This window comes from Rhinatrema bivittatum, chromosome 2 (genome assembly GCF_901001135.1).
Source record: "Rhinatrema bivittatum chromosome 2, aRhiBiv1.1, whole genome shotgun sequence".
Taxonomy (NCBI): domain Eukaryota; kingdom Metazoa; phylum Chordata; class Amphibia; order Gymnophiona; family Rhinatrematidae; genus Rhinatrema; species Rhinatrema bivittatum.
In genome coordinates, this window is record NC_042616.1 from 670,133,225 (window position 1) to 670,149,716 (window position 16,492).

The following is a 16,492-nucleotide window of genomic DNA, read 5'->3' on the forward strand; positions in this document are numbered from 1 at the left end:
AATTACATTGGGACCCTAAATGCCTGAGGACTCTCTTCTTTGAGGGATTGAGCTCTCATTTGAAAGGCGAGCTGGCAGCTCGCGAGATGCCTGAGACCTTGGCTGAACTGGTGAAGTTGGCAACAAGGATTGATCGCCGACTTCGTGACAAGGTTCAAGAGACCAAGACTACCAGAAGACCCCTTCAGGGTGAAACTCGAGTTAAGACTATACCCAGGCCTGTTTCCTCGGGTCCAGTTGGGTGGCGAAGAAGAACCTGCGCAGTTGGCCGCAGTCACTTGACGTCAAAAGAGAGAAGAACGTGGAAAAGGTTGGGCCTATGTATGTATTGTGAACAAGCTGGCCATGTTGTACAAACATGCCCTATATGTCTGGGAAACTGGCAGACCTAAGTCCTGCAGGAGGACTCTTCTTAGGTCTAACTGCACCCTCTCCTCCACTCTCTCTTCTTGTATCCTTGATCTGCGGACCATACCAGACTCTTGCCCTAGTGGACTCAGGGGCAGGAGGCAATTTTATTTTAAACGATTAGTGGAGCACTTGCGGATCCCCACCAACGCCATTGTGACTCCACTATTCCTGTCTTCAATTCACGGGGATCTCTTACCGGGCGAAGTAACCCAGCTCACCGAACCCATGAGTTTACGGACCAGTGTTCTCCATTCAGAGACGATCTCCTTCTTTGTCCTAGAGAAGGCCATGCACCCTATAGTATTGGGGTTATCGTGGCTGCAGCAGCATATGCCTCAATTCAATTGAGCCACTCTGGAACTTTCACGTTGGGATCCAGATTGCCATGGTAAATGTCTGATGGAGGTCTCTCCTATACCCTGGCATGCCCTGCCTGGGTTGCCGCCTCAGTATGCATCTTCCCCCACTGGTGCATTTCCTTTGTCAGTGGCAGAGGAGGCACAAGCAGGAAATAATGCTGCTTTAATGCATCCTGACAGAGAGAGGGAGGATAGGATGCAAAGGATTGTGCCATTACTGAGCTTTGTGCTCGTTTCAGAGGGTGAGGCTGCCTCAGGGGTCTGATGCTTTCCAAAGCATGGAGGCATGATAATTCACTCAGATTCCCCCCCATCATCACCACCACAATACAAAAACGATGGCCCTGCATCTGAGTACTGGTACCTTTCTTTCTAGAAAACAACATTGCTGAAAATCCTTAAAACCAACTGGGCTGCAAGCCCTCAAGGACCGAATTTGGGGATCCCAGCATCACATAAATGTAAATGTAAGAAATCAACTGTGCACAAAAACCTAATGGTTAGTAACAGTGAACTAAAGACTCTAATGGTGGATATATATTTTGTGAGTAATCCAATCTGAAATTATTCCAGAGGAAGTTTTTAGTTAATCATCCAGCCACTAATTTGTTCCTGCTCAAGTAGTCATTGCTACAGGCCCTTGCTTAGAAATATAATATAAAAAGAGTCCCTTGCCTTTTATCTTAATTAAAGATCTTTACATAGTTTCATCTTGTTTTGTACTTCAGTAGATACCAAAATACAAAGCCAGACATAATCCAAAAGAAACATGTTTCTCTGTTACAATATATTGCTCATTGTTATTGTTTGGCAGAATGATCACTTTAAGGTCATGAACAAGTCGCTGGATAAAAGAGATACAATCCCCCCCCAAAAAAAAATATCTGCAGCTACCTTCTCATTAGCCTAGTGTTAAATAAGATTTGAAAAGCAGCCTCACAGAGCTCATTACTTATTTTCTGAAACACTAATAAGCAATTAGAACAGTTTAGTATTAAAGTCTAAATGATTGCCATCTACGATTTTCTTTTTAAAATTCCATCCTTAATGCACAGAGCCAGCATTCTAACAGATGTGAATTTATCACTGTTCCAACCTTATTGCACCCACTGTGTTCTTTATTTTCTGACTAAATGGAAGAACACCAAGTTTCTCCTATTAGGATAGGATATTAACTGATTAGCAGCAGGTGCTTAGGGTCAATCTATCCTACTACCTCTGTACAGAAGAGGAAAGAGTAACTTCCTTAGATCATGTCTTTAGCTGTAATTGCTGGGTCTTGTGAATATCATTATAATGTAAAATGACATGCTAGCAAACTTGAGATTTCCTATCATCATCATCAGTTAAGAGGTCCCCCAGCCAGTCAGGTTTTCAGGATATCCACGATGAATAAATATGAGATAAAATATGCATGCTATGGAGGCAGTGCATTCAAATTTATCTCATATTATTCATCATGGATCATTATTATTGATAATGTCACTGTTTGAAACTATACAATTCAGCATTCAACTCACTGCTTTTCCTTCTCAGTGAAAAAACTATACACAAACAGAAGTCTGAGTTGTGGAAGAGTAGCACCAACTTTTCATATTCTGACAAAAAAAAAAAAGACAAATGAAGAAGGGACCTATGTAGTCTCAAAATTTCTGGTACACCTTTTGATAATTTTTATGTTGGTCTAACAACAGGTGTTACAACCTTCTGAATTTTTCCAAAACTGTTGTGATCCTTCCTGTTATTCAGCCTCCCAACCACCAGAGGTCCCAGTGGAGCTGCTCCTACTCTCACTTCAGTCAAAGTCTCTCTGATCCCATGACTCATTAGAGCTCTATTTAACCCTGCTTCTGGCTATGCTTACTGCCTTGTCATTGAGTTACCTCGGCTCTCTGCTTGGCCCTGTCTGCCTTGGACTATTCTCTCACCTCTGGGCCTTCCAGCCTTATTTTACTTTGTCCTGTGGCCTTCTCATGTCTTCTGCCTTGATCTGTGGCCTTCTCAGGCCTTTTACCCTTGCCTTGTTCCGTGGCCTTTCAGGCCTTCTTCTATAGTCCTGTCTGGTGGCCTTTTCAGGCCTGCTTTCTAGTTTGTTGCCTTTAGGCTTTTGTGTTCCTAGTTCTGTTTTGTCCTGTCCTTGTCTTGTCCTGGTCTGTTTGTTTTCTCTGTTCCACTCTATTCCATGCTTACTTGCACTCATTTCCAGACTCCAGTTCCATGCCTGCCTGATTCCAGCCTTGCCTTGTCTCAAGTCTCCAGTCTTGCACTGCCTGCATCTCTACATCAGCCTCAGTCTACATCCTGTTGGCTGCCAGAACCCAAGGGCTCAACCTGCAGAGGAGGAGGCTGGTATAGCCCGTTTCTAAGTCTTATCTGCATCTGTCCTGAAGTCCTGGCCTGCACCTGAGGGGGGATCACCAGCCCTAGCCAGACCCACAGCCATAACATGAACTTAATATTTTAAATTATTAGCGGAGTAAAAATAGTTCAATAAAAATATTTTTCTTTGATAAAGAATAATGGGGTAGATTTTAAAAGAAGCGCGATCAGCCTACTTTTGCTTGCGCATCAGACTCAAGCAAAAGTACGCTGGATTTTAGTAGATACGCGCGGAGCCGCGCGTATCCACTAAAATCCTGGATCGGCGCGCGCAAGGCTATCGATTTTGTATAGCCTGCGCGCGCCGAGCCGCGCTGCCTCCCCCCGTTCCCTCCAAGGCCGCTCCGAAATCGGAGCGGCCTCGGAGGGAACTTTCCTTTGCCCTCCCCTCACCTTACCCTCCCTTCCCCTACCTAACCCACCCACCCGGCCCTGTCTACACCCCCCCCTTACCTTTGTCGGGGGATTTACGCCTCCCGGAGGGAGACGTAAATCCCCGCGCGCCAGCGGGCCTGCTGCGCGCCGGGCCGCGACCTGGGGGCGGGTACGGAGGGCGCGGCCACGCCCCCGGGCCGTAGCCACGCCCCGTACCCGCCCCCAAAACGCTGCCGACACGCCCCCGCAACGCCGCGCGCTCCGGCCCCGCCCCCCCGACACGCCCCCCTCCGAGAACCCCGGGACGTACGCGAGTCCCGGGGCTCTGCGCGCGCCGGGAGGCCTATGTAAAATAGGCTTCCCGGCGCGCAGGGCCCTGCTCGCGTAAATCCGCCCGGTTTTGGGCGGATTTACGCGAGCAGGGCTCTGAAAATCCGCCCCTATGTTTTGTACCAATTATTGTTGACTGCATGGATAAATATTTTTCCAAACTGGCCTGGAACTTTATTACAAGTGGTTTTGTTGCAAATCATGTTAGAAGGCCAAGATCTACCAAAAAAGCAAGGAAATTTCTGGTTTTCAATTGGGACAGGTAATACCTGATTTACACAACTTTTGCTTTCAATGTACACTCAGGAATCGGAATTCTCTTTCCGCCAATGTCTTTTCTTTTTTTTTTTTTTCATTAAATTTTTATTATGTTCATGAGCATCATACAACAATAAGATGTACTTCACAAGTAAGAAAAGATATCACAGTCATTGTTTTACAAAGCTTTTAAATAGAATCCCTGCTTGCCCCCTCCCCAAATATCCATTGAAACATCAACAACAAGAATAGATCAGCATCATACATGAAAAGTCCAGAGGGTAGCCCCTGAGAATAACATCAATATTAGCATGAACGTTAAACTCCATATAGACATTAGAAAATAGTTATGTAATAACCTTGTTGTTGTGGGACCAAAGAGCAAAAGGTTTACAAATCTTTTCAGATTTACTTAGAGATTTCCATCGAATTGTGGTCAACTTATTTAGGCAATACATTTTATGTAGTCTTTGTATGACTTCCAATTGAGAGCAATTTCACAATGAGCCACAAGGCAAAATTGTTGAATTAATTGTTACAAATCTGAAGGAATCTGTAAATCAGGGATACTCAGCAATACCAGTTTAGGTATACAGTTTACAGTAGTACCATTTACTATGCAAATCCAACCAAATATGGTACCCTAGAATTGTATGATATATGAGCATACCCACCAAATAAGATAAAATGAATCCTTGTTTCCACTTCCCCTCCAGCACAAATTTGACACTTGAGAACATTTCATGCAACTTAACTGGAATCGAGTACCAACGCATTAGGATTTTATATGTTTTTCAAAAGGATTGCAGATATTGAACTTTAGCTAACAGGTTGAAAACATAGGTCCCACTTCAATTCTAATACTTCTGCATGCAAATCTGACTCCCAGGCCCTAATATGGGGTAGGTTTCTCTTTAAGGTCCTGATTAAGAAGAGAGTAGATTTTAAATATAGAACCCTTAACTCCTGTCAACCTGCTCACATAGTATTTCCAAGAACATTTTACCCTTTTGTACATCAAGACCTATTCTCTTCTGAATTAAAACGTGACATAATTGTAAATAGGAAAAACAATCCATGGGAGTGAGGCCAAATTTCTCTACTAGTTGGTCAACATAAAAGATATCTCCATCACCCCAAACATGTTCCACTTGTGAGATTCTTCTCATACCCTATAGAGATAGCATATGTCCTGATAAACCAGGTGGGAAGTCCAGGTTATGATAAAAGGCAGATATAAAATTTACCAACTAATTTGGCTTTCCAATGTTTCCTTATTCTCAGGGTATTGATGTTATAAGGGGGATATTTTTTGCATTGGTCTCCACTAACTCTTTGGTTGCCAGATTAATGCCTCAAGGGCATAATACTCTAAAAGCTTTACACTACAATTACCCATTGCTTCTTTTCTCCCAACCTATGCCCCTGTACAGTAGCTCTTAGTTGAGAAACATCAAAATACCAATGCAAATTGGGAACACCCAAACCACCATTGGACTTTGGTACATGACTGCCCTCGCTATTCTCGGGGGTCTATGTCTCCAAACAAAATAAAAAATATCCTTTTGCCATAAGGTAAACATCTTACTTTATATGAATATGGGCGTAATTTGAAAAAGATAACATATACGTGGAAAAATATTAATTTTGATTGCTGAAACCCTGCCAATCCAGGACAGGTCCTATGTATTCAAATCTTTAGCAATCCACTCAAAAACAGAGTCATAGTTAAGCTGAAAAGGATGCTCATTAGCTTTACCAATATTAATACCTAAGGGGGTAATTTTCAAAAGGATTTACACATGTAAATGTAACTACTATTTTAGCAATTTTCAAAAGCCATTTATTCGAGTAGAGTACACTTATGTGAGTAAATCCTATAGACAATTCAATAGCATATATTGTAGCAAATTTCAAAAGTCCACTTACTTGAGTAAAGTGCATTTACATGAGTAAAATCCAATTTTAAGTATGTAAATGCTTTTTCAAGTCAGGCCCTAAATATCTAATTTTTGCCTTGGCCCATTTAAAAAGGAATTTGTCTCTAATGCCTTGAGCTGAAGACATGGAGAGAGATATGTCCAACATTTCAGACTTAGTAGCTTTAATCTTGAACTCTAATACTTTACTCGGTCTTTCTATTTCGTCTGTCAGCCCCTGCAAAGATGTGAAAGGATTCGTTAAAGAAAAAATAAAATCATCTGCAAATAATGCAACTTATAATCGCAATTGCCTATTTTTACTCCTCTTATAGTGGAATTTTATCTAATTTTTATTGTAAAGGGTTCCAGAAAAAAAGCAAATAGCAATGGTGACAACGGGCATCCCTGACATGTGGCTCTGTTTACTGGGAATTTCCCAGAAAAGTTTCCATTAATCTGAAGCAAGCTTCTGGATCTTCATATAGTTTCCAAAGCCAATTAACATATCTCTTTCCAAACTGTATCTGACCTAATACCGGAAATAAAAATGACCAGTGAACTCAGTCAAATACCTTTTCTGCATCTGTTGTTAATAACAAAGATGGAATTTTCTCTTTTTTCACCCACCAAATTAGATTGTATATTTTTCTGACATTATCAGCTGCCCTATGTCCAGGAATGAATCCTGCCTGGTCACTATGGATTAAGGAGTTTGCTATCTTATACAGATGGTCAGCAAGACCCTTTACTAAGATTTTTAAACCTATGTTAAGGAATGAAATAGGGCTATATAATCCACCTTATGCTGGGTCTTTACCTTCTTTAGTAATAACTGATCACCACTAAATTAGAACCTACCCATAAGGTACCATCATCCCGTAAAAAAACTTAAACTTATTTGTTAGCAGAACGACCAATTATGGTCAAATTGTAAAAATGCACCGTGTAACCATCTAATCCTGGTGCCTTTCCAGAATGTAAGCTTTTTATCCATGCAAGACTTCTGCAGTAGATATCTCTTTATCTAACCATTCTTTGTGGGCCTGTAACAAAGCTGGTAGAGAGATATTTGCAAGACAGTCAATGATCTCCCGTTCATCAATATCTTTATTTAAGCATTAAAGGTCACTAAAGAATTGTAAAACATATTTATGAATATCAGCATTGGAAGTGATCATCTCACCTTTTTGTTCTTATTTTCACAATTTGATTTTGAATTTGGATTTTTAAGGCATCTGGCTAGCAACTTACTAGCTTTATTGTCAAATTAATTTATTAATTTATTGTCTGACTACCTTGAGGAACATAAAATACTATACCCTTCACAGTACGGTTTCCGGAAATCCTCCAGTACAGAAACCCTTCTCTTCGCCCTATCAGACCACATCCTCATGGGTCTTCCTAGATATCTCAGACCACATCCTCATGGGTCCTCCTAGATATCTCAGCGGCTTTCGATACGGTAAACCATGCCATCCTGCTAAACCGTCTATCAGACATTGGAATCGCTGGACTAGCCCTCAGATGGTTCAACTCTTTCCTCAACAATAGATGCTACAAGGTTAGAGTCAACAACAAAGAATCACCAAGTTATAAATCAACGCTAGGCGTCCCACAAGGCTCTTCTTTATCTCCGACCCTCTTCAATATCTACTTACTGCCCCTCTGCCATCAGCTCACAAATCTAAAATTAACACACTACCTCTATGCAGATGATGTTCAGATCTTAATCCCCATAAAAGAATCCCTGCCAAAAACGCTTGACTACTGGGAAAATTGCCTGAAGTCCATAAAAAGCCTCCTCTCCAGCCTGAACCTGGTTCTCAACGCATCCAAGACGGAAATCCTTCTTATCTCCCCTGAACACTCGACCAACACCGATCTTACAGCTCTTGACCCTCAGATTTCTCAAACTAGAGATTTAGGAGTTATACTAGACAATCATCTGAATTTAAAGAAATCAATCAACAATATCACCAAGGAATGTTTCTATAAGCTTCAAGTTCTAAAACCGTCCTTCAATCTACGTTATTCTCGAAAACTGACTACTGTAATGCTTTACTCCTGGGGCTCCCCATCTCAGCTACAAAACCTCTACAAATGCTCCAGATCGCAGCAGCCAGAATCTTAACCAACACCAACCGACGTGCTCACATCACCCCCATCCTCCGAAACCTACACTGGCTGCCAATAAAATACAGAATTCTACATAAAGCACTCACTATAATCCACAAAACCATCCACAAACAGCTCACACTAGACCTTCAGACCCCTTTCAAACTCCACTCTTCGGAAAGACCCATCAGAGAAGCATATAAAGGAACCCTACAAGTTCCACCTACTAAATCCACCCGTCTAACATCCACCAAAGAACGTTCCTTCTCCACAGCAGGCCCAGTCCTTTGGAACAAACTGCCGACTGACCTAAGACTGGAACCCTGCCTTCTTACCTTTCGAAGAAAACTTAAGACATGGCTTTTCCTCCAAGCCTTCCCCTAACTCAAAAATGTCACTTCTGACTCAGCCCAAGGAATGGGACGTTTACTAATCCCATAACCCATCATATATTATTTACATGTAATTAAATTTCCTTTCTGTCTACTTCCTGGCTACTATAGCCCCCAAGTTCTATCCCCCTGTTATATGTAACTTTGCTTCGACTTTCTTGTTTGGTTACACTTGTTAATCCCCAAGTTCCATGTAAACCGGCCTGATATGAATCCCTTTCATGAAGCCCGGTATAGAAATATGTTAAATAAAATAAAATAAATAAATAAATAAATTCAAAAACCGTTTGGTGAGCTATATCTGGTGAGCTATCATGTTTGAGTCCAAGCTTAAAAGCTCAAAACGCGTCAAAAGTAGTTTTTTGTAAGTAGCATTAAATAGTGTTCTTTTATGTGTATTTTTGAGCTGTTGTATCTCTTCAATTAACTTACGTCTTTTCTTATTCTTTTCCCTTTTAACAGAACTACCTTGAGACCCTCCCAAATAATTGCCGGAGACAAATCGCCTGTATCACTGAGTTTATATATTTCCCAATTTCTTCAACCAATTGTTTATAATATAACTCATCATTGAATAAATTATCATTAAGTCTCCAAGGGATGCATAATCTGACCAAGTAATGCAACCCACCTCAGCTCTGGAAATCATGGATATAACATCTCTGTCTACTAGATAATAATCAATATGAGAATAAGAAGAATGGGAAATAAATAGATATAATTTCTTGCTGACACATTCAGTAATCTCCACACATCTGTTAAATTCCATTTAGCTATAAAAACACGGAATCTGTCTAGCTCCCCATGAGACATCATATCCAAACTTGAGGAATTATGTAAATTCAGATTCTTGCTACAGTTGAAATTACTAACAATAATTAAATTACCCTCTACCCTTGTTGACAATACCTCAGATAGATTGTCCAAAAATGAACTCTGTCCCTTATTTGGAGTAGACAAATTAACTAGTATGAAATAATTACCTCACAGCTTAATTTACACCAGAATGTATCTACCCTCAGGGACCCCATGAACCAGGAGAACTTTATATTGAAAAGTTTTAGCAAGCAATATAGCCATACATTTACATTGTGTAGAGCAGTCATCCAGGAGTACATGGGAAAAATGAGGTGATGGAAATAAACACTCAAAGTTTTTATGAATGTGTCTGTTGAAGAAAAACATTAGAAGCCTGAAGGCGCAAGACCTCAATGAAAAGTTATTTTCTTTTCTGGGGTGAATTTAAACCCTTGACTTACATCGAGATTATTTTAACTCCCACTCCATATTAACACATGGATCCAATTCATTCCATAAGTTCTCTACCCAATCCAATTCATTCCATAAGTTCTCTACCCCACATAGCATATCACCTCTCCAGTATAGCGGTAAAGAAATCGAAGATCGGTGTATGAAAAGCCCTTTATTAGAATTGACCTGACTCTGGCCGAGTTTCGCTCTTTGGTCAAGAGCTGCCTCAGGGGCAACTAAAAACAAATTATACATAAAATTAAAAAAATTGAACACACATACAAAAAACAAGTGAAAATTAAATGGACAACATTTAACATACATAACTCCTAAAGCTGAACAGGATGCCAAAGTTGGATGCGCAGCACCAAAGTGCACACTGTTCAGCTGAAGGTGACCACCCCAGAGAGCTTTTGATTTGATTTTACTTGCCATAATGGCACTGCATGTGAGATTGGTGCCAAGCATCCCAACTTGTGGACACATTCTCTCAGTCAAGGCCATTTTGACAAGGCATGGCAAGTAAAATAAAAGCATAAGCTCTCTGGGGAACGCACCTACAGCTAGATAAACAAAACATAGGCTGTCTGGGTGGGCACCAACAGCAGAACAATACGCATTTTAGCACTACATGTGGTGTGCTGGCTAGCTGCTCAGGAAAACAAAGAAACCTGTGAATGGTGCCTGTCTCAGAGAGCTTACATTGGAAATTTAACTCCTGGATCTGAAGTGGAGTAAACTCATATTTCTGGTGGCAAAAGTTGTTGTGCTCAATGTGATACTCCACGTCAGACCCAGAAGGATTTACATTTCCAATGTATGCTCTCTTGGATGTGCACCTACAGTTGAACAGTAATTCAAAGTTGGGATGCACAACACCAAGGGGTAGATTTTTTTTAAAAAGCGCGTTCGCGTACTTTTGTTTGCGTACCAGGCGCAAACAAAAGTACGCTGGATTTTATAAGATACGCAAAATCCTGGATTGGCGCGCACAAGGCTGCCGATTTTGGGCAGCCGGCGCGCGCCAAGCCGCGCAGCCTGTCACCGTTCCCTCCGAGGCCGCTCCGAAATCAGAGCGGCCTCGGTGGGAACTTTCTTTCGCCCTCCCCTCACCTTCCCCTCCCTTCCCCTACCTAACCCACCCCCCCGGCCCTATCTAAACCCCTCCCCTACCTTTAACCATGGATTTACGCCTCCCGGAGGGAGACGTAAATCCAAGCGCGCCAGCGGGCTGCTGGCGCGCAGAGACTCGACCTGGGGCGATTCCAGAGGGCGCGGCCACGCCCCCGAAATGCCCGGGCCGAAACCACGCCCCCGAAACGCCGCGTCATCGGGTCCCGCCCCCTCGACACGCCCCTGACACGCCCCCTTCCAAAAACCCCGGGACCTACGCGCGTCCCGGGGCTCTGCGCGCGCCAGCGGCCTATGGAAAATAGGCGCGCCGGTGCACAAGGCCCTGCTCGCGTAAATCCAGGCGGATTTACGCGAGCAGGGCTTTTAAAATCCGCCCGCAAGTGAATGCCAATTAGCTGAAGGTGCCTTCCTAAGAAAGCTTATGTTTTGTTCAGCTGTGGGTGTCTGCTCTAGTGAGCTTATCCTTTGAATTTACAGGGCCTGCCTTACCCAAATGATCTACGAGATTGTGCCCAAGTCAGGATGCCAGTGCCAATCTTGCATGCAAGGTCATTTTAGTCATACTTTTTCCAATTTCAAGCACTTACCTCGTTAATTCTGTTTTAAAGCAATTTTTAAAACTTTTCTGCATTAATGCAGATTTTTCAGTTTAGCTCGAATTTTAATGTGCCTTTTTTATTTAGAGCAATATTTATTTATTTATTTATTTATTTTTAGTTTTTGATATACCGATGTTCTTGTATAATATACAAATCACACCGGTTTACAATGAAATCAAACTGACGCCTCCGTGGGCGTTTACATTGAAACAAGATAACAAGATAAGATAACAGATGTTATGGGGGGGCAGAGGAACTTGGCGAAAGTTACTGCAATTGAGCATGAATAGCTAAATGGAGACTCCTGTTTGATCTGCATCCCATTTTCTTACTGTATCTTACAGGGACCTCTGTTTTTAATGTGCATTTTAAGTAAAATCCATGCTAAAATGTAACTCAGCCCCATAGTTTGTTAAGAAAGACTGAGAGCACAGTCATTCATTGACTATAAGCCCTTTCCTGGAACTTGCTCCTGGAGATTTAATTCACATAAAATGGAAAAAGCACCTGCTTCAGAAGCCTGACACTGCACTCTGTAGATGAGCAGCAGCAACCCTATGAAGATTTGTATTTCATCACTCAAGGACTCATTAAGGCTTCACAGCCTTGAGTAAGGACTATCAGACTGTGGAATAACAATTCTGTTTTCATAGTAAAAACTGCAGTCTTAAGCCATATTTCATTTGTGCTGAAAATTAGTTTCTTTAGTTTCCCACAAAAGCACCATAGTTTTAGCATGCCTTTTTTTGTTGTTGATTTTTTTTTAGAGCATTTATAACTTGAAAAGATTTTAACTTAAAAGACATAACTGACCATGCAGTACCTTTAATATAGTTTTGGGGCGTTTGCTGAAATAAAGTTTTGGTTTTTCAATCATAGGAAGAGGAGGCAGTTTTTTCAGTTCCTGTAGGACAGCTGTTGCAGCACGTTTCTTGGACAGTTTTTTGCTGTTCCCTTCTCCTTCTGCAGTAAACTCTCCTACTGTGACTCGTGTAATGAAACTCTTCATGTGTGGCGGTCCACTTTCTTTAATCACCTATTGAAAAAGGAAAATCTCCATTACAAGTGGACTACGTCCATGTAAATCAAATTTAGGTGCATATTTCAGAATTACCTTTTCAAATATTAGTTTGCAGTTTAAATGATTAAGACACAGAAAGCAAGTTACAAGTAAAACATTTTAACTTAAAATATTTAGGATTCAATTAAGTGCAGAACCCTATGCATGACTATAGCCAGTATTTTATTTTACAAAATGCACATACATATAATGAAGTAATAATTTTTAAATATACAGGAAGTACCGGAAGTAGAATCCCCATACTCTTTGCCCTAGTGGAACAGGCTCGGCCACTCTAGCCATTAAGAGAGCAGAGAGCTCCCGAAGTAGTACCTCCTGTTGCATTATTGGCTCCCAAAAAGGGCACAGGGGGCAATTTGGTGGGACCCCAAATAGGTTTAATTGGTACCTTTGACGGACAATGGACAAGACCCACTAGTTATACTGGGCCACCGATCCGCAAAGAACCATAGCCTGCCTGCGACAGGGGAGGACCAGTGTCTCTGGTACAGGTGGCTGGCTTATACTCCCTATGATCCAGTCAAAACCCCATCCCAGGATTTGGCTGGGGAGCTGGCTGGGGCTTGGGAGCTCTCTGTTGCCTGAGACAGCCCTATGAGCTCACTCTCTGCAAACGGGAACAAGGGGGTGGAGGATAGTATTTCCTTAGGTGGTAGAAAGACTTCCTTTGACCCTGCCTCGCGGACCTCCTGGCTGAGAAGGGCGGGTCTGAAGTGCTGGCAGAGAGTTGTTGGAAGGTCGCTTGGTGATCCCGCATATGGGCCACCGTGTCCCTCACCTTATCTTCAAAGAGATTCTCTTCTGTGTACAACAGGTCAGTGAATCTTTCCTGTACCTCCGGTCGGAAATCTGAGGACCTCAGCCATGTCATTCTGCGGGCGCAGACTTCTGCCGCAGAGACTCTTGCTGCCATCTCAAAAACATCATAGGTTGAACGAACCTCATGTTTTCCACACTCGAGGCCCTAACGCACCAGTGATAAGAGGGGGTCTTGCTGCTGTTAAGGCAGCCACTTGGCCACCTCCTGCACCTGCTTCCATGTAGAAGCAATGCGGACAATAAGCATGGTCCCTTGGAATACTTTCCTCCCAATAGCGTCCATCGCTCTATGATCCTTACCCAGGGGCATGGGTCCAAGAACGCTTGGCCTTCTTGAAAGTGGATTTGACCACTACTGATTCATGTGACAGTTGACGCTTCTCAAATCCAGTAGCCTGTTGGACGAAGTAAACCCCATCCGCCTCCCTGTTAACAGGAGGTACTATGAGGGGGTGTTCCCTGATCTTGTGCATCAGGACCACCACGATCTCTTTAGGGGCCTCCATGAACTAGAGGATCTCCAGCATCTTATGCCTGGAATCCTCCTCCATCATTAACTGAAAAGTTAATGATGGCCTGCGCCATTGCTTGTACATAACTTATGATGGTCAGGTCCTCTGGAGGAGACCTCCTTCACTCATCTGGAGGAGACAGTTGCGAAGGGAGACCCTCCGAGTCCTCGGAGGAGGATTCTGTACTGTCATCCCCCCAGGGGTCATACAGGGCCTCATCCTCACTGTAGTCCATAGGAGATGGGGGGCCCTGGGTGCTCAGCCTTCATCCAAAGGCATAGGCATCAGTAGCACTGGTGCCGGCCCCAGCAAAGCTGGATGGGGAGCTGCAGGCCTTGGTGTCTCTACAAGCATCAATTGAGCTTCCTCCTCCTCGGAACTGGCAACGAGCAGTGTATCAGTCGGGGAAAGTATCGATGCCCTGCTGGGCATCGATGATCTTCTGGGAACAAACGCCAACAGGGTCGCTAACACACCGATAAGCACGTTGAGCCATTCCAGCAGTGGTTCCAGCAGGGCAAGTGCCAGCACCGGCACCATCGGTGCCACCAGTTCAATGCACTGCAACCCCCGCTGGACTGCCAGCTGGACCCTGAGCTCCAGCTCTTTCACAAAAGTTGCCGATGCCAAAACTGACTGGGAAGCAGGAGGGGTGGCCAAATCTTCCTTGGAGCCCCGAGGTGTAACGGTAAATGGCACCAGGACCGGCGGAGCCATTGTGAACCCCCGGCATCAATAGAGGATGGGCACTCCTCGCTGCAGGGTCTCTTCTGGGGCATCACGGCAGGAGCCAGCGCCTTCCCAAGCCTGGAACTGTGCATCAAAGATGACCGGTGCCAATGCATCCTTGGCTTCCCTCGGTGTTCAGTCCAGTCTTTCCCCAGTGCGAGGTCAATGATGAACCAGACGTCCTCGACTTGGAAGAGACCAACAGAGGACGGTCGCCGGTGTCCCTAATCTGCCGACAGAGCTGATGATCCCCCCTGATACCGATAGCTCAGTGTCCATCTGTGCAGCTCCTGGTCCATCGATGCCAATGCTGCCGATGCCAATGTCGATGCCTCAGACTTCTTTGACCCAAAGATCTTCTCTTTCTTATCAAGCAGAGCGCGACATCCTTTGTTGGTCATCTTGTTGCACATGCGGCAGCCCCGGACATTGTGTGATGTCCCCAGGCAGAGGACACACACCTCATTGTGGCCCATGATGGACATGGTCCTCGGACACTGGGGCACCAACGGAAACCAAATGAGGCCATGACAAATGAAAGAAAAGGGAAAACAAAGAATGGTGATGGCGGGCAGTTGACGCCGGTGGGCACTGAGGCACCGCTGCCATGGTGGGGGGAATGAAAGCAAAAAGAGACTTACCGACTACCAAAAAACCTGACTGGGAAAACCAGAGGGAAACGAGAGAGCTTCGTGATCGGTGAAATTACACAAAAACCCCCCGAACAGGATGGTGAACATTTTTCAAGGCAATTTCAAAAGAAAAGCCACAAGCTCACTCTTCCATAAGGCGAAAGCTCCGCAGAAAAAAAAAGAGACCCCCACATGGATGCGTGGATTAGGGCATGCTGGGCATGCTCAGTTTGCTCAAAGTTCCAGAAATGTTGACATAAATTTTCCATGCTGGGCTCCATCCGATGATGTCACCCATGTGTGAGGGGCTCCATCCTGCTTGTGCTAGGAGAAATAGTCTTAATGCAACGTTTCCCAACCAATGTAACATGGCTGAAGGTCAGGTCTGGCACGGATACAATCTTCACATTCTCTTTCCATCCTGGCCTGCAGGACGTTCTCCAGCCAGCAGGATGAGGTTGGAGAGCAGGCTTATGTGCAGATACTCGTACTTTCCCCTCTGCTGGTTCTCTTCTTCAGTAGAAAATGCACAGGGCCCTACATTCTTGTCAGATCTGCTATCCCCATGCTGTTCTGATTCTAGAAGGAAGCTGACAGAGGAGGAAGACGCAGCACTAGATAAGTCTGCTCACAGACCTCTGCTGTTCCAGGACATTGGGGGGAAGGGACAGCTGAATGTGTCATGGGGTACGTGGGGAGAGGGAAAGAAAGGAAAGATGATGATACCAGGAAGACTGGGAACAGGGAAGGTGATGATGCCATGGGGTTGGGGAAAGTTATGGAAGGAGAGGGAAATGTGATGATGTTAATGCAATGGGATGAGGGAAAAGGAAGATGATAATGATACCAGAGAATGAGTGAGAGTGAAGCTGATACCAGAGGATGGAGGGAAAGGGAAGAGAGGGTGATTATGCCAGAGGGTGGAAGGAGAGGGAAAGGAAGAAAAGATGATGATGCTAGGAGGTGGGGGGAAATGGAGGGAGGGAGGGAGATGGAGGGAAAGGGAAGATGTTGATGATGCAGGGAGTGAGGGAGAAGAAAGGTGATGCCAAGGGGTAGAGGGAAAAGGAAAAGAAGTTGATTATGCAAGGGGGTGGGAAGGTGATGATGCCAGGGGGGGTGGAAAGAGAGGGAAGGTGATGACGATGCCAGGGGGTGAGGGAGAGGTGTGGAAGGTGAGCGATGGTGATGACG

At 44.0% G+C, this 16,492-nt stretch overlaps 1 protein-coding gene across 10 annotated transcripts in view; it reads right to left on the reverse strand.

Annotated features, from left to right (window-relative positions):
* Window positions 1–16,492, reverse strand: part of STAU2 (staufen double-stranded RNA binding protein 2) — a 559,185-nt gene that overhangs the window by 325,577 nt on the left and 217,116 nt on the right. For all 10 annotated transcript variants that reach the window (XM_029591479.1, XM_029591480.1, XM_029591487.1 and 7 more), the window contains one exon: window positions 12,349–12,561. In XM_029591479.1, coding sequence (XP_029447339.1) covers window positions 12,349–12,561 — 213 coding nt within the window. The remainder of the gene's footprint in view (window positions 1–12,348; window positions 12,562–16,492) is intronic.